The sequence below is a fragment of the Melanotaenia boesemani genome, chromosome 11 (genome assembly GCF_017639745.1).
Source record: "Melanotaenia boesemani isolate fMelBoe1 chromosome 11, fMelBoe1.pri, whole genome shotgun sequence".
In the NCBI taxonomy this organism is placed as follows: domain Eukaryota; kingdom Metazoa; phylum Chordata; class Actinopteri; order Atheriniformes; family Melanotaeniidae; genus Melanotaenia; species Melanotaenia boesemani.
The window spans coordinates 11831075-11849737 of NC_055692.1; the positions used below are offsets into that span (position 1 = coordinate 11831075).

Below are 18663 nucleotides of genomic sequence, written 5' to 3' on the forward strand. Positions count from 1 at the left end.
CCGCGCTGCAAAAGCAGAATTATCTACACTGAAGTGTCACTGATTAGCTGGATTACCTCCTAATGAACTTGGTGTCATGAATACCAAACACTTTTCGATTTGACTTGTTTTTCTTTTATCTCTCGAATATATGAGAAGATAAAAAAAAAAATGTGTAATCTAAGTGTGAAGCCGATAGCTTTTATAGATTTCTTTTAATCACAATTTGGAAAGAATTCACTCACAAATAATGCATATTCGTGCTAATTTATTAAATTACTCTTAAATTTTTAACTATAGGCTATTTCCAACAAGTTTTCTTGAACGCTTTTTTTCCACGTTTCCGCTTACCATATCTTTTGATGGAACTTGAACGCAGCACTTTTCGGTTTCTCTATGGTCTGCCAGTAGCGGTTCAGTGACTGCAGTCGAAATAGGAGTAAAATGCCCGTTGACTTGAGCCAGTGGTCTGGGCCTCTCGCCCTGCAGGAGGTTGAAGAAAAGCCTGCGAAACCTCTGACAATTAAGTATGGCTCTCTGGAAATCGACGAACTCGGCAAGGTGTTCACGCCAACACAGGTAGTCGGCTAACTCATGTTGCCAGCTAAGCTAACAATAGTGTCGTTAGCAGAGTTATACGGTTTAGCTGTATTGGAAACGCATCTTAAGTGTTTGTTTCCCCAGGCGAACACAACCAGTTTAGGAAATGAATGGGGATTCTTAGTGCATATTTACCAACAATGAATTGGGTTACATAATTTCTCTGGCAAGCTTGCTTGTTAAGACGTCGAACAGCGCCCCCAGGTGGGTATCTGTGTCAACTGTAACTTTGCTAACTCACTTATTTACCTGCAGGTGCAAAATCGACCCACCTGCGTGGAGTGGGATGGATGTGACTCAAGTAAACTGTATACTTTGGTCCTAACTGACCCTGACGCTCCCAGCAGGAAAGACCCCAAATTCAGGTTAGGTTTACTCCTTCATGTCAGACAACCAAGCTGTATTAAACCAAGATGGGACCCAAAGTGCTAGTTGTCTCTGCTAGTAGTTTTTTAAAAGTACTCATATCACGTGAGTCTGCCACCTTCATTTTATGTTTGTGGCATTACTTGTTAAAAGCATCTCTCAATTTACCTGCACGTTTGAAGCCGATTTTGCATACCATATGTGTGACTTCACAGCATCTCCTAAACTTTTTTTTTTGTCCTTTTACTAAAGGGAGTGGCACCACTTTCTGGTGGTCAACATGAAGGGGAACGATGTGTCCTCAGGCTGCATCATGTCAGACTATGTGGGCTCCGGTCCCCCTAAGGGAACAGGTAATTATTTTTTTAATATTAATGTGTCAGTTGAAGTTTTAAACCATTGTAAAAACCTTAAATGTATTCGAATGAAAAAGTGCCTTTCTTCAGCACTGTAGCACAATTTAAACCTCTTGCACCCTCCTCCTTCAGGTCTCCACAGGTATGTGTGGCTGGTATATGAGCAGCCAGGCAGCCTGTCCTGCTCTGAATCTGTCCTCACTAACCGCTCCGGGAATGGACGCGGCAAGTTCAAGATCCAGACCTTCAGGCAGAAGTACAACCTGGGAGCCCCTGTGGCAGGAACCTGCTACCAGGCTGAATGGGATGATTATGTTCCTAAACTATATGAGCAGCTGGCTGGAAAATAAAAACTCAACTCCAAAGGGTTTGACATTAGGTGTTTCCACTAAGGCTGCTGGTCTGCAAGAAATTTCCCATTTTTGCAAGAAGCAGAAAAACCCTGAACAGGAACAAAGCACTTTTTTGTGCCACAGAAATGAGTTTCTCACCATTGTCACTTGTGCTCTCAATAAATCAGTGAAAACAGTTTGTTTTTGTCAATTTATTTCTGTAACACTCCCTCTGCAAGTTTCATTTAAAAAGAATGTGTAAAACATTTAAGTCATTTGCAGTGGCACGGCATTGTGGCCTGTTTACTTGTCCAGTTTTGCAATTTGAGTCAAGGACAGACCTTTAATCTTATTTCCCAACTCGGATTCACCCAATTCCTCCCCCTCTAATCACACCCGGGTTCCCCCCACTAGAGATATGAGCAGCATAGACAAGGCAGGAATTTAACTTCATGAGATCCTTGCTTTGGAAAATATTGCAGTCTGGGTTAGTATTGATGGGTGATAAGGCTTCATCACTGAGGCCTTGTTCTGGTAGGCTGTGTGGAGTGCCATTTTAATCAATATTGAGGTCCAATGAAAATGATCACTTGAGTACATTTTTTTTTCCATAATTCTGGCAAATGTCACCTGAAATTACATTAAAATTTTTAAATTTGGAAAAAATGCTTTTACTGAATTTAAGTGATAGAATTATATGTTGCTATTAAATGGTTCAGAGGTTAAGACTAAAATGGCACTCCAGTGGTATGAGGAATTCAAATTAGACATCTTTATTTTGTCTGATGAGCACTTTATTTACAAATATAATTAAAAGCTCTGACAGATTCATGCTTTCTTTAAACCTGGAAAAAAAATAAAGTGCATGCAATAAAGCATTATACTGGTCTGGTTGATAAGAAAATACACAGCTTGGGAGTTCTGTAACGCAAAAAGAGGGAGGGAGCAAAAAAAAAAATAAAAAGTGACCAATGACAGGACCTCAAATATGATCTGAGGAGGGGGCAGGGGAAAAAAAAGCACTTTTAAAAATTCCTTTGATTCGAGTGACGGTTAAAATACAATACGAAAATAAGTAAAAGCTCTCCATAAATCCATCTATACACAAAGTACAAGGCCCCCCCTTGCCCTCCTCATGAAGCCCTTTGTGCTAGCTGGGAGTTCACATGTCACATGTATTATTTTTCACATTTGCTGCCAGTGCAGAGAAAATCACAACAATACACAGTCTGAGTACCATGATTCAGCCATCCTCCAGTAATCAAATTCACCTGAAGGAGTCACATTTATTATATCAGCGTACTTGTATGTACATTGTGATATTTGTGTCTTATAGTATCAAATTATCCAATTTTCTTCCTAAAAATGTCCTGATGAATAAATACCAAAAAGTGTTGAAAGAAGCAGCAGAGAAACGGCTGCGGAAGGATCAACTGTTTGATTTATCGCCTCAAGATTGATTTTTTTGCACTGTTTTAAGAGCAAAAAACAAACTACAAAAGAAAAAAAATTCCCCTCTGGGAAGGTATGGTTCGTTCATCGTACGGCCCTCAGTTTTCTCTCCCTCCTCTTGATTTCCACAAAAGTGTCGTCATTGCACAAGAAACACTGTGACTATGTTATTCTTACAAAAACATGACAAGTACAGGAAGTTATCCAGCATTTTTTTACTCTTTTTGTCATCTTATGACATCATGAGAGGCAAGGAGGGGGAAGAAGTTTATGTGGGGGTTTTTTTAGGGGGGGGGGGGGGCACTCAAACCTGCCATCAACCCTGTCTGACCAGCCCAGAAAACACTTCAGAGCTGTTTTATCTTTTTGTGGTTTTTTTTTTTCTTTGTTTTTTTCTTGTTTTTAGTCTTTTTTGTTTTTTGTGTGTTTGCGTGAGGGCGTCAGCAGCAGCGAACACCTGCATTGTCAGGCCAGGTCAGGTCAAAAGGAGAAGAGGGGTGTTCTGAGGCAAACGGACACCCGGAGACTAGGAGAAGATGGCGGCGGCGGTGGCGGCACCCTTCATCTGTAGTCATCCTTGGGAAAGTCCAGGGCGCCAAGGTTTCCGAAGCCCAGCCGCATACTCTCCATGTCGAAGCTGTCGATCTCCCGCTCCTGGCGCTCCAGCAGGTGTTTGATCCGGTCCGTTCGCTCCTTCTGAAGGGAAACCAGCTCCTCTTCAATCTGCAGAGGAACAAGAAATGTTCAAGGATTAGTTTAGCTGTCAAGACATCCTCTGTCTGATAATAATACTCTGTTCACCCTGTACCTAAAAATGAATAAGTCCTTCACAGTTAAACGTGGACATTAATTGTGGCTCCGTCTCAGTAAGACATACCTGTCAGTCAGCATGTGTAACATTATGAGCTGCCACCTTTACTTGGTTTATGGAGAAAGATGCAGTATACTAGATTTTCTGAGGCCTCCAAATATAGTTAGTAATGTTTGAACAGGTTTATATCATTCACATTTAATGCAGTTTAAATTATACATGGTCATTAACCTGGATTTTTCTGTTCATAAATCACAAGTGGTTTTCCATAAGCTGTTTTTCCATCGTGTCTATATTTATATATATATATATGTAAACTTGTGGTGTTGGATAAAAGTCACATAACCCTCCCCCCCAAAAATTAATTTTGTCCGCAGCGTGCAGGAGCTGATTTGTTTCTTTGATCAAATGCAAAGCCTGGAATGATGACTTTGCACCGAAGTTGTTTGTGTCGAGCCGAACACATGGATCAACTCGGCTCACACACATCCGCAGGTACAGACAAAGAACTGTATGGCGCAATACGGCAATCTGGCCAACTACTGAGCATGCACAGAACACTCCAGACTCTGACCATGAACCGAACCGGAGGACAATAGTGCTTCTAAAACCATGACATCATCTCAGCGCCAGTGTGCAAACCCCGGGTGCAGCCAGAAGATGGCAACAAACCACCACTGCTTGCACAGGCTGAGATGAACCCAGCAGAACTGGATCAGGGCGGCATTTCAAAGGTCTCTTCTTTTGTTGTCGGAGTGCTGTCTACTAGACTGTAGCAATGACGTAGGTTCGGTTTGGAAGGAAGCGTACTTATCGCATGTCATTGGTATACATGACAGGTTGTCTTATTAGCCAAATTAAAGATGACAGATGTCTCTATCAGGCGGGTGTTATAAACAAACTGTGGGACAAAAACTGATAAAACTGCCACATTTGTGCAAAATAATAAAGCTCCCAGTCTGCCCTAAAACAGCTGCAGACATTACAAAATCAAAACAAAAATCAGTGTACTGTTTAGGTGTGCGTGAGCTGTACAGATCACACAACAAAGAGCAATCTTTTTAGGAAGATTAACTTAATTGTACTGTTTTTTTTTTTTGGAAATGGAAGATGAAAACAACTGTTGTAATAAGAGAACAGTTCTGTCGTCTGTTTGTCTGCACCCTGCAGGAAGTCATGCCACTGTCATCACCACCTGTGGCGAAGGAAATCTGCGTATGTGCGTGTCTGTGTGAACATGTGAATGTCTTTCTGGGTCATCTTTCACGCTCATGCTGCTTGCCAATGTGGATGCAAATATGTTTCCGGATGCATTCGTTTAAGCATTGATGCAGACTAGCTGGGATTCAGTAAATTAATGGTTGCACCTCTACACACACACACACACACACACACAGATTCAGCATTTCAGAGGTTAAAGATGTTTTCTTACTTCCTGTATTAATACTTTTTGGGGAAAAAAAAACAAACTGATCTTTTGTGAAGGAACAGCATCTGTTAAAAAGTTTCAACATGTTTTTTATTTTTTTTCATGAAGTCATTTAGGAGATAAAATAAAAGATGTAGATGTTTATATGCATTTCATGTGACCATGACTGTACTTAGACGTGTGTCAAGTGTAAGAAACATTAATTTAATTGTCTCTTTGGAGAAGGTTTCTTTTAAAAAAATTCTGTTGGGATTGCAGTTTTATATTGTTTTCTGCTGGCTCATGTTTAGGTTTGTTGGAAAGGTGACTTGTCGGGAGCTAATACTGGACAGATCTGATAATTATGGGGTATTTTTCAAGTTAATCACCAGGCAGAAGGTACTACACTGAATTGTTTGTGGCTTTCACTACTACATTTGTTGACCTCTTTTTTTGTTTCATTAGTCAACTAATTTGACAAAAAAAAAAAAATTCACGGACTCAAACAGGACAGTACGTCCTGCAGAGAAGTAGAAATGCATGACTTCTTTGAAAGAATGAAGAAGTCTTTCCTCCAGCACACCTTTTGTTCCAGATGAGCCCGGCGGAGCGACACCTTCTGCTCTAGCTTCTGCTGCTCACGCTCATGCTGCGCCTCGGTCTGCATCTTGATCTTACTCTGGTAGGCATTGAGCAGCTCCATCTCCTGTTGCAGCTGCTGCCTCAGGGCCTGGCACTCGGCTTCCTGGGCCTCATCCAGACGCAGCTGACATGGCCGACCATGGATCGCAACATGGGAGAGGGAGATATAAAGAGAGAGATAGAGAGAGAGAGAGAGAGAGAGAGAGAGAGAGAGGCGGGAGACAGATGAGGGAGGACAGAGACAGCAGTGGAGGGAAGGGGAGGCAGTGACGAAGGGATGGATGAAAACAGAAGGGCATGGGGGACAGAGAGGACATGGGGAGACGGTGGGAAAGGAAGGGAGGTGCAAGGGATTGTGAGAGTAAATTAGACATATGAGATGGAAGGAAACGATATAGAAATAAGCAACAGATCTGGAGAAACTTTTCAGATTTTCCTCTTGGCTTTGAAATTGTTCAGTTTTAATGTCTCCATTTACCGCTTGCGAGGCCATCATCTCGTTGATGCTCTGCTCATACTGCTCAGCCAGGATGGCCAGCTTGCGTGTCTGCTCATCCTTTAGGGCCTTGAGCACCGTCTTGTGCTCAGCCTTGGGCGTAACTTCCATCTGGTGGTGGCGCAGGGCCTTGTACTGCTTGGTCTGCACCTTACATGTGTCCTGAAACTGCTTCTTTATCTGCAGCTCCAATGCCTGGTGGATGGGACAGAAACAGAGAAACAAGAGACATTGCTCTGGGACATAGATCGTAGAATAACAGACTTTAAACTGATCTACAGTGCCCTTAAAATGTAAGAGAAATGTGCTGCTGAAGGTTAAAGGGCTAATATAGCCACAGGGGTAGTTCTTTGTTGCAATGAAAACCAAATTAAAATATAATGAAATATGGAGATGACACATTTTGGGTGTTATTGCTCTATTTTTCCAGTTTAATTCATTACATTCAGGTTGCATCATTGCTTAATCAAAAAGGACTGAAAACAAAAGAGGTTGCTGTTAGCTTGCGCCATCTTACGGATGGATCAAAGTCATCTTTTCAAAGAGATGGAAAATTTTTGTAAAAATCCTGGCAGCTAAAGCTTCTGAAAATGTTCAATAAGCAAGTAATTCATCAGCAAAAGCTAAACTGTCCCCGTGTCAACTCACTTTAAGGTTCTTGGGCTGCTGCCGGAGCTCCAGCACATGCTTGCGATGGAGTTCGCGCTCACGTCTGTTGTTGTACTCGATCTGGTTCTCCAGCTCTGTCTGGTGTTGCAGGCGGATCAGGTCCATCCGCAGCTTCTGTAGGGTCTTTAGCTGCCGCTGTTCTAGCTCCTGCGTGGACTCATCATGGCGGATCAGCATGGCATGTTCCATCTCCTTCTGGGTCTTCTTCTTATTCAGCTCCTTGGTGGACAAAGGAGAGGTGGAGGAAGCAGAAAAGGGATGATTTGTATAAGCTTTTATTGATTAACACTGTTTGTTCAGCTTTTTTTTTCTTTGACATTCATATTTTCACTTGTACAAATCAATTTTCCAGTTTCTTATTTGCAGCCTCACCACATTAACTGGCATTATCAGCAGCTAAAAAAAAAAATCAATAACCATCACACATTAAATCTTTTCCATTCATTTTAACACTTCCTGAGTTTGTGCATTTTCCCACAGGAAGCTTTTGGAAACCTCTAAGACTTCCTCCAGATTTATAGTGCACAACAGCTTTTCAGATTATGGCATTGTTGGCTTGCTTTGCTCTGTAATAATCTTCTTATAGAACAATGGGTGTAATTATCACAAACACACGGCTGTTTGCTGTGAAAATGTCACATTGGCCCTTCTCCAAACCAACATTATAAACAGTTGATAGAAAATTTAGTTCTACTTAAAATTGGCAACTTTGAACTCTAAAACTGAACATTTGTGTTTTCAAATACATCTTTGAATTAAGGCTTAATAAATTTAAATTATATTTAAGATGTAGATGTCCCACACCTCTCGGATCTGTTCCTGCTCCAAATCATGCCTTTTAATCATGACTTTGCGCTTGAAAGCACGGCAATTTCTGTCGTAAAAAACCCTCTGCTGGGCCAGGAGATGGGCTTCCTCCTCGGCCTGGGAATGCTGCATGTTCTCTTTGTGCTTGGAAAGACGTTCCTGCTTTTCCTTCTTGGGTGTGCTGTGGTCCTCGTTCATCTCCTGAGTTGGGAAAGAAGGTAGAGGTCAAATATTGCTAAGTGAAAATTAATAAGTTGTCTAAATTTTGGATAGGAGTGGAAAGCAGATGTGTACTATACATGAATGTTTTACATGTGGAAGATGAGCCTGTGTGTAGTGGTGAAAGTAAATGTTGAACTTTAGTTAACCTTTTATTTTGGTTTGAAAATTACATTTGGAAAAAAGGAATTGCCAATTCTATTCCCTCATAGTACAAGTTCTTTTTCATGGGCTTTAAGGTAATCTACAATTGCACTAATGCACTTAACACATGAGCCTGATCCCTGCTCTCTGTGGTGTCTAATACCGCTGCAGCCCTCAGCTGGTGGGAAATATCTCTCCCTGCCAGTGATGCTTTCTTTTTAACATGCTGACCTAATTTTGGTCACTTATCTCATAACCAAAAGTGCAATGTATCGCACTAAAAGCCCACACGAGCATTCTCTGGACTTTGTTTCAAGGTTGTGGGGGCACCCAAATTCTCCAGTGTGCACGGCTTTATGGCTACCCCTGTTTTTGTGTTTACATGTGTAGGTACCTAGTAAGTAGGCTTAGTGACTCAACAAAACTTCTACTTCGGAGGTACTGAATGTGCATGTTTGAGTGTAGGAGGGCTGACTCAACAGTAAACAGCACACAGGATTGTGTCACACATGAGAGGCGTTTGAAGGAGCTCGCCTGAGAAGGAAACAACAAACCTCCTTAATCTTCTCCTTGCAGAGTTTGTACTGTTTCTTCTGATTATCTAGAAATGTGGTCAGCTCCTTCTTCTGCTGTGCCACGATCTGCTGCTGGAACTTCTTCTCATCCGTGAGTGCCGTCTTCATCTGCAGGAAAAAACAGGGATACGTTGAGCTGTTTGATTAGGATGGATACTTTAACAGAGGGAACATCACATGCACAAATCCAGCCAAGTTTAATCTTATTTAATACTGTTTAAATAAAAATAACTGGTTTGAAAATTAATTATTTATTTCTGCCAATTAAAAGCAAAATTACCAAAAATTCTCAGTTTTTTTATTTCACTTTTCATACATTAAATAATAATGAACAAAAGAAAAATAAAAGCATTATATCATCTGTGATTTCCAATGGGCATTATTCCAGGAATTGTAAAATATTATTGATTAGAATATAACCAGTCTGATGTCATTATCTGGATGAGGATAGAAGTATCCAGATAATTTGTTTCTTTTCCAACACTGACATGTCTCTAACTTGTGATATTGTGTGTTTATGCAACTGTTTAGGCTGACACGCTTGTCTATAGGAACAGATTACGCTATCTCCTTGGCTGGACTGGCATGCTGTGTGCTAATCACAGAGATATGCAGCGTGTTTTTCAAGGTCTGACATTATGTGACCCACTTCTGCCCCTTGTGCTTCATTGTATGTATCATTGGGTGGCAGCAGCGTGTAAAATACAACCAAAATTTTCCAAAGCACTCAATGTCAGTGAGAACTTAACAGGCTTGCCTCCTCCTTTATCTTTAGTCATAACTTCAACATCACACCCACCCATTTTTTTTTATTTATTTCTAAAAGCTGACCTCATACTTCCCTCCCAACTGTTGCATGGTACACATAGGTTGGTGTGATCATCAGCGAAAGAGCTCACGGATTACTGTGCTACATCCACTCATGCCCTGTGACCCCCATCCACCCATCACAAATCCCACCTCTTTTTCGCTTTGCACAGCGTGGCGTTTGGCCAGCTTCTCCAGCTCTATGTAGGCATTGTTGGCCTGCGTCTCCACCTCCTTCTGCAGCTTGAGCCGGTGTTCATCCATCTCGGCCTTTAGCTTGTTCTCCAGGGCAATCAGCTGCTTCTGGTGCTGCCGACGCATGCGCTTGTAGCCCGACATCTGCTCCCGCAGCTCGCTTTCCTGCTCATGCTCATGGATCTGTTTGGTCACCTGTTGAGAAGGAAGAAACAAAGTCATGAGATCCAAACACTGTGACACATAGAGAAAAAAACAAACAAACAAAAAACAAAACAAAAAAACATATGCAAACGCAGGAAGAAAAAAGTTACAGATTTACACAAGCAGCAATGCTTCACATATCGACTGTCTTTGAATTAATTTATTTGGGTTACTTTTTCTGAATCTGAAAACAGAATTCATTAAGTGGAGCAATTCTCATTTGACAGACGCCAAAAACATTTTGAAATATATAACAGAAAAATAAAACGCAGAGAAATTAATCATAAAGCCCAACAAAAGCTCTTTCTTTCACCAACCATTGCAAATATACAATCACTACAAAAAACATGCAACTACACAAGAGTTCCAATGTGCTTAAGCCAGCTAGAGTAATACAAAACATCTAACAGCTGCTTCATAACCAAATTTAATCTAAGATAAGGACCACATTAGCTAATCTTAACACCTTCTCTCGCACCCTTTTTAAACCGAAACTACACCTGATGCACCAACCTCAGGACAGAAAGGGTTCTCCACATCTAAGTAGTATTCACTCCGCATCTTCGCATAACTTCCACCTGAACTCCTCAGGCCAAACATGATGGCGACTTTAGCCAAGTGCACCAGCATCCAGGAACCTTGTGCAGCATCCTATGCCCGACAGAACCCTGCCTGAGCTCTGATGCCACCCTGAGACCCCCTCCGCTGGACGCCGAAACCCCCCTCCCTTTCTTTGGTTCACGCCCTGGGCACGCAGTGGCCGAGGCAGACGTGTGAACTGTGAATGAGGCAGGCCGACTCCACGGGCCAACAAGAGCACAGAGCTGCTCTTTAGTAAGGCTAACGCTAAGCGGCGGACAGCAGGTGGGTCACATGAATACCTCATTGAGAAAGAGTGAGAGAAGTTAGAGCGGGGGAGTAGGGGGGTCAGAGAGGAGAAGGCCGAGTAATGAGGGGAGGGAGGGTGCTTGCAAAGAAGAAACAGCAGACGGAGAATGACTGGGAGAGTTAAATTGGAAAAGGAAGAAAAAAAAACCCAAAAAAACAAAAAAAAAAACAAAAAAAAACACCACAAACAGAGAAGAAAAATAAGAGCAACTTCAAGGTAATCAGGGGTAGAGGAGGTGGAAATGGGTGGACGTTGAGCTCCCCTTTCTCCTTAATCTGTGTTGAATCAATACCCCTACTGTAATAGAGCCTCCCAATCCTAGTCACTTGCTTCACTGCCACTCTGCATAGCGCCACAAAGGGCCAAGTCACGTCATGTGATGGCCTCTTTCACACAAGGCTATGGGACTGGAAAAGAGATCATATTCAGGGAGAGAAGGGGGGCATGCAGGCTAAAGGTGAATGGAATCAGTGGGAACTGAGCAGCTGAAATTTTTTATTTAGCTTATTTTGCATTTGAAGGTGACATGAATCACCATGCTGAGTTGCATGACCTCATAAGTAAGGCAAATAATCTCAAAACATCAGCAATAGTCCATTAGACATACAGAGAATTGGCTTACTGTGTTCACTAACTGTTCAGGGTCAGTAAATATAAATAGATTCCAGCTCTCCTTTTCTAGGGGGATCAGTTATGATGACACACTTTATCATAAGAGGTCTTATTTTATGTGAGGTTAATAGAACTGGTTTCATTCTTGATCTGTGATTTGAATACCACTCTTTTCTCTGAAGAGCAACACAATTATTTCAAGCTAGGAGAGAAAAACCAGAGCGGATGTTGTCTAACATATATAGTGACATCTGGTGAAGTCATCTGGATAAACAGGGGAAACAAAAAGCTTCCACAGACTCAAGTGTAGTGTCTCGTTTTTCTGTGGATGCACAAATGTGAGGAGCTTTGTTATTAATCTTGTTTACCTGTGAAAAAAAGTCTTCTAGTTGTTTAATTTTTTTTGGTTCACTGCTATAAATGATAGATTTCAACAGCTGCCAAAAGGAGCTGGCTGATGGGGACAGTGTGTGTTTTCATGCTTCTCAGCTGTAATGAGCTGTCAGGTCACAACCTGCAGCCAGCAGCCGAAGATGTTGAGGGACAAAAAAGGTGAAATATTTTACAAAACCTCATAACCTTGATCCACTTTTTATCTATCTCTCATCCCTCTCACTTCCTTCAGTTTCCTTCCTCTTCATACATTTCTTTTCCATACATCACATCGATAAGATGACATCTTCTACTCCTCTTTTCCTGCTAAATCCTCCTTCTAGCCTTCTCTTCAGTTGCACCCTTCTTCTCTCATATTTTCCCACTTCTTCAGGTTGGACCAAACATTAAAGGAAAAGTGTGTCACTTTTCATTTCTCCCTCCTTGTCCTTTGTCAGTCCAGATTTCAATCATTACTGCACTTTGTTTTCTCACCTCAGATTAAGCATCCTTCCCTCCGCCTCCTTTACCTCACCGACATTTTTGTCCTTGATCATGTCTTTAGATTCTACCATGACCAAACACCTTCATTTCACCCTTTTTATCTCATCTCCCTGTAACGCCATGATTTAGTGACTAATTATACAAGATGTATAAATTTCATTTAACTCATTGTTAAAGCTCGGTAATTTGAGTTAAGTGACAACGTACTGTCATTATTTTCCCTTTTCAATCATTTCATGTTGCTCTCCCTCTTCCTCTCTAGCAATCTGTCACCCCTCACCATCTGGACCCCCTCAGTCATCGCTCCCTCTTTCTCTTTGTCTACCTGCTTCCAGTCTCAGTAAGCTGAGGCCAATCTGAGGACGTCTGCGCTCCGCAGAAAAAGATGATGTCACCTCTTTCAGCGCCGGCAGGCAGGACCGACTCTGTCACACAACAGCGATGCTGAGCTTTACATGATGTTGCTTCACAACGTTACACAGTGTGAGCAACCTAAGCCACACATATTTTCAGTCTTTTACTCTGATTTTAATCCACGGCACTGTAGAACAGGTCAAGAATGTTTTGAAATGGGTTTGTCGACTAGAAATATTTTTTTTAACAAGAAAATGAAAGAAAAGCAATATTTACTCTAATGTGAGCAAAAGCCACTTAATAGAAGTACCTGTCTTTTGTGCATACAGCAAATTAAGCAGAAGCTTAATTTTCTTGTGAACATCTGATTTATTTGGCCTCATTTCATGTAAAATGGGAGAAATGCCGACTTATTCCTGATAGGAAAAAGGTTAAACGTGTGTCCTGAAATAATGGCAATGCAGTAGGGAAAGTTCTCCCATAGTGTGACATATTGTATAGTTTATTTTTGAGAGATGTACCATGCCATAATGGAAAAAAGGAAACTAAATTAATATATCAGTTTGGTAAGTTTAATAATGAATTTTATAGCCACAGTTTTTCTTTTTTTTTTTTTTTTATTTGAAAATCATGATCATGGCTGGATAACCATAATCTTCATTCACCTGTTTGAAAACAGGTAAGTGAAAGTGACAGAAAAAGATTTGATGAAGTCAAAATCTTTTAAAAAAATGTAATTTCCTTGCAGTCTGTCCTCTGCTGTGGATCTTCCAATGTCTGTGTTTTGTTTATTAATTTACAATAAATAGATTTTATTCTAGGTAAGGCATGACTAATTATTAAATTATTTGTAATCTGGGAGTATAATCGTGGCATAAATGTGAAGAAAGGCATTTAAATTCTCTAAACTAAACTTTGCATGACAAATATTGGTCTGGTAAAGTTTTATAAGCAAACAGCCCTACCTTTTTCTTTTTCCACTATGTTTTTCCCATTTGGAATTTGAGTCTTTGATTTTTTCAAAACTACCTCACATCACATAAAACCGTGTCTTTGTTTCGAAGTCTTGAATTTTAATGGTGCACCGTGGAAACGCAACACTTTCATCTGGATTCAAACAGATCCCGTTGTTGTTTATATCACTGCAAGTCAAAAGAGATGCGACACGAGCGGAAGATTTGAAAATATAAATGTAAAGCACAAAGGTGCTCAAAAAATAACACACACAGAACCTTGGACAATAAGCAGCTCATGGTCTGGTCAAGGACAAATAGAGTATGTTATACACGTTTACATCTTCCTTATGGATGATTTAAGACTTGACAGCAGAAAGGACGCACAATTAAAACCAGTGGGTCAGGGATGGGTAAATGCACACACACTAATGCATGCTTACACACAACAACACAACTACTTTATAGTTACTAGAGCTGGTTTCCATGACAACAGACAGGGAGGGAGAGAAAGAAAGAGAGACATAAAAAGAAAGTAAGAGAGCATTCCACCCCCTTCAACTCGGAGTATTGACTCCATCTGAGAATGATGTATTATCAGATGCAGAGGGAAAGGAATAAAGGTGGGTGGGGGCTGGAAGGAGGGTGTGGTAATGTGAGGTGTAGTACAAGAAGAGAAAACAAAGGGAGTGCGGTGAATGAAAAGAACAACAGCAAAGTAAATTGTGAAGAATGGGCAAAAAGAGTCTAGAGCAGAGAAGAATCCGGACCCTAAGAGGAACTGATGGAAGGAAAAGCAACAGAAAAAAAAGAAAGACTGTAGGTGGAAATGAGATTTAAGTTCAGATCTGCCTTAAAAGACAGTTTGCTCAGTCGTTACACTGACTCAGCTGTTCAACAAACCAGTGAAGTAAAACAATATAGAAACTGTGACATTTTGGCCTCTGCAGAACTAAGCGTAGTCGACATCTTCCAACATTTAATGGGAAAGTTCCACAAATGAATGACAGGAATATACAACAACTGAGCAGAGGAAAGATTTTGATTTCATCTTACCAGTGAGGCGGATTTAATGGTGGCGAAGCGGCCCTGGTTTTTGTAGTTTTGTGCCTGGCTGCTCTTGTCAGAGGAGGCTGGCCTCAACTCTGGCCGGTGGTCTCTGTGGATCCCATCATCCCAGTTATACTGATGGTCCTGAGTAGATCACACACAAAAAAAAGGAGATGGGAGAAGCTATTTTCTTAAATAATTCTGAATAAAAAAGAAACTGTCAAAAGCAAATGTGATAACTGTGCTGTTAAGGGACACTTTTCACAATTTAACTCACTAAAAACAAAAACATTTCAATTCTTTAATATAATTTTGTCGTAAAACTCTCCCACTGATTTCACTCAAATGTCCAAACTTTAAACAAAGATTTTACCAAACCAGATTTAACTGTAACCTGTAGATTCAAGTGAGGATAGAACTTCATCAGCATCTGAAAACCATGTGTCACTGTCAAGTGATCTCAGCTCAGCTGCTGATTGTCTTCTCATTAAGAGACAACCTTATTCATGCACTGTCAAAACACAAAGAGCAGCGAAAGAAAGAGAATGACAGACGTGACAGGCCTCTCCTCACTGATTTCAAGATATTCTTTGCGAACGTCACATGTTTTATTGACCTGTGAGTCCCGACTGTGTGTGCAAACAATGACGGATGTAAGTGGGGAATTTGTAAGGAGCATGTGTGCGGCCTGTTGACATGCATGCATAGCCTTTGTTCTCCAAGTGTGAACCGTGTCAGTGATGAACTTGAAGCAATCTGCAAACAGTGAGGACTGTGTCAATGGTTTCCATGGTTTCAGGGGGGAGGGGATTATACATACTATTGAAAATGATGAGGAAAACAGAGGATGTTTGCAGAGCCATGTTGCCTTTTCATTTATAAAGTGCACATTTATGACTTTAAAGAAGAAGTGATCAAACTGTCAGCATGGCTTTTCATTGTGTTTCTTTATGTCTATGCTAATATTTTCTTTTAAAAAAAAGAAATCCATTAGAAATAGATGGGAAGAAAGGCCTTACTCTAAAGGTTTAAAATTTATCTGGATAATGATGGTTAATGTTGAAGCATTTGAGTTTCTGGCTCAGTCCTGATAGATGCGACCTAAGGACCTTTACCTTCTTTATGTGTGCAGAGGAGTCCAGGGTGCTGCCGTAGTCCTGGGGGTGCATCATGGTCATGTCAGAGCAGCTGTCCTCCAGCACCTCCTGCATGCTGTTCACACTGCTGCTCTGGCTACCTGTGCTGACGGAGGTGCTGGGGATAGAGTGGTTGCTGCCCAGACTGTTCATTTTACAGCTGGCTGCCTCACTGTCCTGAAGGGGAACACCATCACATGCAGGTTCATTAAAACATTTGCACAAATGAAAATTAAAAAAAAAAATCATGCAACTAAACTAGAAACCAACTATCATCACCTTTCTCCACTTAAACAAATTCACCCAAACACAGAAAACATCATCATTTAACCTCTAGATGTATAAGAATCAGTCATGGTAAATTAGTTACAACTCCTCACTGTTGAAATATGTGTGTGTGTGTGCGTGTGTGTGTGTGTGTGTGTGCGCTTTTATCATTCTCGCATGTCAGTGAATACCATAATGGTCATTGGTCAGATTAAGATGAAAAGTCAACTGACTGTGCACACAATTGATTGAGGTTTTAGAGTTTGAAGCTAATTGGGTTTAAATCTTAAGCAATAATCTTGTAGTAAAGTATGTTTATTCAGGCTTTCACGTGAAAACAGAAAACTAGGAATGGTACAAGAGCTTTTCTCAAGGTGTCTTATTGCAAGGAGGTCTGGTGGCTGCTCTGAGCAGTGTCACGTGGTGTAGGATGACACTATTGTAGCTAAGAGCTGTCCGTGCCTGTTCACTTTACCTTAGGCCAGGTCAGCTAAGGGGCATTTCATCTCAGTGTCAGGATGCTGCGTGTTGTGATGTTGAAGTGTTGGACTGCTGTGAGCATTAACTGTGTTTCTGTAGTTACTGGTTCTCATTAAAACCAAGTCAGTGAAAAGGGATAATGTGGAAAAAGATTTTGGTATCTGACTCATCAGTGTTTGAGACTGTTTTACTTTGATATCATATCAGATTCACTATCCTGTCTGCAGCCTGTTTAATGACAGCTGCCTGTCATTAACAACAAGTAACAAGTTCAACAAGTTTAGCAACGTGGTTACAAGACGCATAAACAAATACAAGTAGAAGCTGACTTTTCTTTATCAGTGCTAAATGGAGCCAAATAGATTTAATGTTCTCCTCTTTTGCCATTTACTACAGACAAAATTTCATTCGCCATCTCTTTATCTTATCCTTCACTCTGTCTTCTTCTCCCACCTCCTCCTCCTCCTGGCTCTCTCCCAAGGGCCCGTTGTGTTTCTCCTGATAGAGAATCTTCTTCATCTTGCGGTACTGCAGATTGTCCAGCTCGCGCACCGCATCCTTGGTCCTCTGGATGAGGTCGATGAGAATGCGTGGTGAGCGTTCCCGTCGCACAAAATCATGCTGGACAGGAAAACAAAAGAGAGAGAGCGGGAGTTAGTCTGAGTTAAACATTGTCTTCTGTTTTCTCATCTCAAAATGTATGGATTTACATGATTACCTTTGTTTTGAATGGAAACACCTTTTATGCAAAGTATTTTATATGGACTTCATTTCTTCTGTGTTCAAGCTTACCTGCATGTCTGTTGCTTCTTACAGAGTTTTTACGTGGAAGTTATCATTACATGACTTTATATTTAATTCAGAGACTAATAGCAAAAACTAAAACACACACTGCTGGAAAGTGCAGATTTAACTGATACAAGCTGAATGGCCTTAAAGCTTTTACATAACATTACCTTACATACATTACATTTAACACTGCACATCTTTAAAGATCTTATCCAATTTTAGACTAAAGTGCAGCATTGTTATTATCTAGTGTCATTTTAATGAGCACCATAACAGTGACCATCACTAGAGGGCGCCTGTAGGTTGCTCAACATATCCAGGGAGTCTCAGCACTTAACATCCTCTACTACACTCATGGATCTGAGAAAGATTGCCCAATAAAATAGATTTTCATGAATACTCTTAATCCTTTTCATTTCAATTAATTCTGAAATATATTCAGCTTGACGCCAAGTTAATGACAATGATTAAATCATGATGAAAAAATATAACAATGACAAAAAGCTATTCACTAATAAATAAGATAATTTAGAAATTAGTCTTTTTTTGTTCTTTTTTTAAGAATTAGGCTCTTTTGTAAGAAGGAAATAACATTTAGGAATTTAAAAAAGAGCATAACTGGAACTGAAAATGAATGACCCAGTTTCATAACTAAAGTAAGTTACATTAGTTATACTACATCTGGGTAAAGATAACAGCTAAATAAAAACAAACAGCAGATAACACTGTTGAGGAATGAAATTTCCTTTTACATATTACTGATACTGTAAAAGTTATTGGGGTCACATAACCAAGCTAGACCTCTTCCAGTGTGAGAACCTCATTTGTAATTTAGTGAATTTACGGGGCATTAAGCATTTATATAATTATATTGCCTTATGCAATGACTTGGTCATAGTAGGTGGGTTGATTGAGAATAAGGGGATGAGTGTGTGTGTGTGTGTGCTTATTTTTAACAGGTGCAAAGAATAAAAAAAATAATATAAAAAATACAGAGAGGGAGCAGAAAAAGAACAGATTTTTTTCTCACCAGTGCTTCCACCCACTATGACATACACACTGATTCACACCTGCTGAGTCACTCTCATTCATAAAATATTAAGTGCTTTAATGGTTGTATTGTATGCAACCCAAGTGTACTAGAACAGAATATATAGACTGCATTAAAAATGAAAATTTTTGTGTTATTTTTAGC

At 40.4% G+C, this 18663-nt stretch overlaps 2 protein-coding genes across 6 annotated transcripts in view; one reads left to right on the forward strand and one right to left on the reverse strand.

Moving 5' to 3' along the window:
- Positions 1 to 344: 344 nt before the first annotated feature.
- On the forward strand, positions 345 to 1829 carry pebp1 (phosphatidylethanolamine binding protein 1). The gene is made up of 4 exons (XM_041998401.1): positions 345 to 558; positions 835 to 944; positions 1198 to 1298; positions 1434 to 1829. The coding sequence occupies exons 1-4, from the start codon at positions 424 to 426 to the stop codon at positions 1649 to 1651; spliced, it is 564 nt and encodes a 187-aa protein (XP_041854335.1). The 5' UTR covers positions 345 to 423; the 3' UTR covers positions 1652 to 1829.
- A 174-nt stretch (positions 1830 to 2003) lies between these two features.
- taok3a (TAO kinase 3a) overlaps positions 2004 to 18663 on the reverse strand; it is a 63322-nt gene continuing 46662 nt past the window's right edge. For all 5 annotated transcript variants that reach the window (XM_041998391.1, XM_041998392.1, XM_041998393.1 and 2 more), the window contains 10 exons: positions 17133 to 17300; positions 15912 to 16109; positions 14803 to 14940; positions 9817 to 10053; positions 8836 to 8964; positions 7916 to 8119; positions 7091 to 7330; positions 6425 to 6637; positions 5888 to 6070; positions 2004 to 3808 (listed from right to left, as the gene is read on the reverse strand). In XM_041998391.1, coding sequence (XP_041854325.1) covers positions 3647 to 3808; positions 5888 to 6070; positions 6425 to 6637; positions 7091 to 7330; positions 7916 to 8119; positions 8836 to 8964; positions 9817 to 10053; positions 14803 to 14940; positions 15912 to 16109; positions 17133 to 17300 — 1872 coding nt within the window. In that variant the 3' untranslated portion in view covers positions 2004 to 3646. The remainder of the gene's footprint in view (positions 3809 to 5887; positions 6071 to 6424; positions 6638 to 7090; positions 7331 to 7915; positions 8120 to 8835; positions 8965 to 9816; positions 10054 to 14802; positions 14941 to 15911; positions 16110 to 17132; positions 17301 to 18663) is intronic.

Coding starts and splice junctions, on each gene's coding strand:
- pebp1 (XM_041998401.1), top strand. CDS start 424: ATGCCCGTTGACTTGAGCCAGTGGTCTGGGCCTCTCGCCCTGCAGGAG. Junction 559..834: donor AGGTGTTCACGCCAACACAG/GTAGTCGGCTAA, acceptor ATTTACCTGCAG/GTGCAAAATCGACCCACCTG. Junction 945..1,197: donor AGGAAAGACCCCAAATTCAG/GTTAGGTTTACT, acceptor CTTTTACTAAAG/GGAGTGGCACCACTTTCTGG.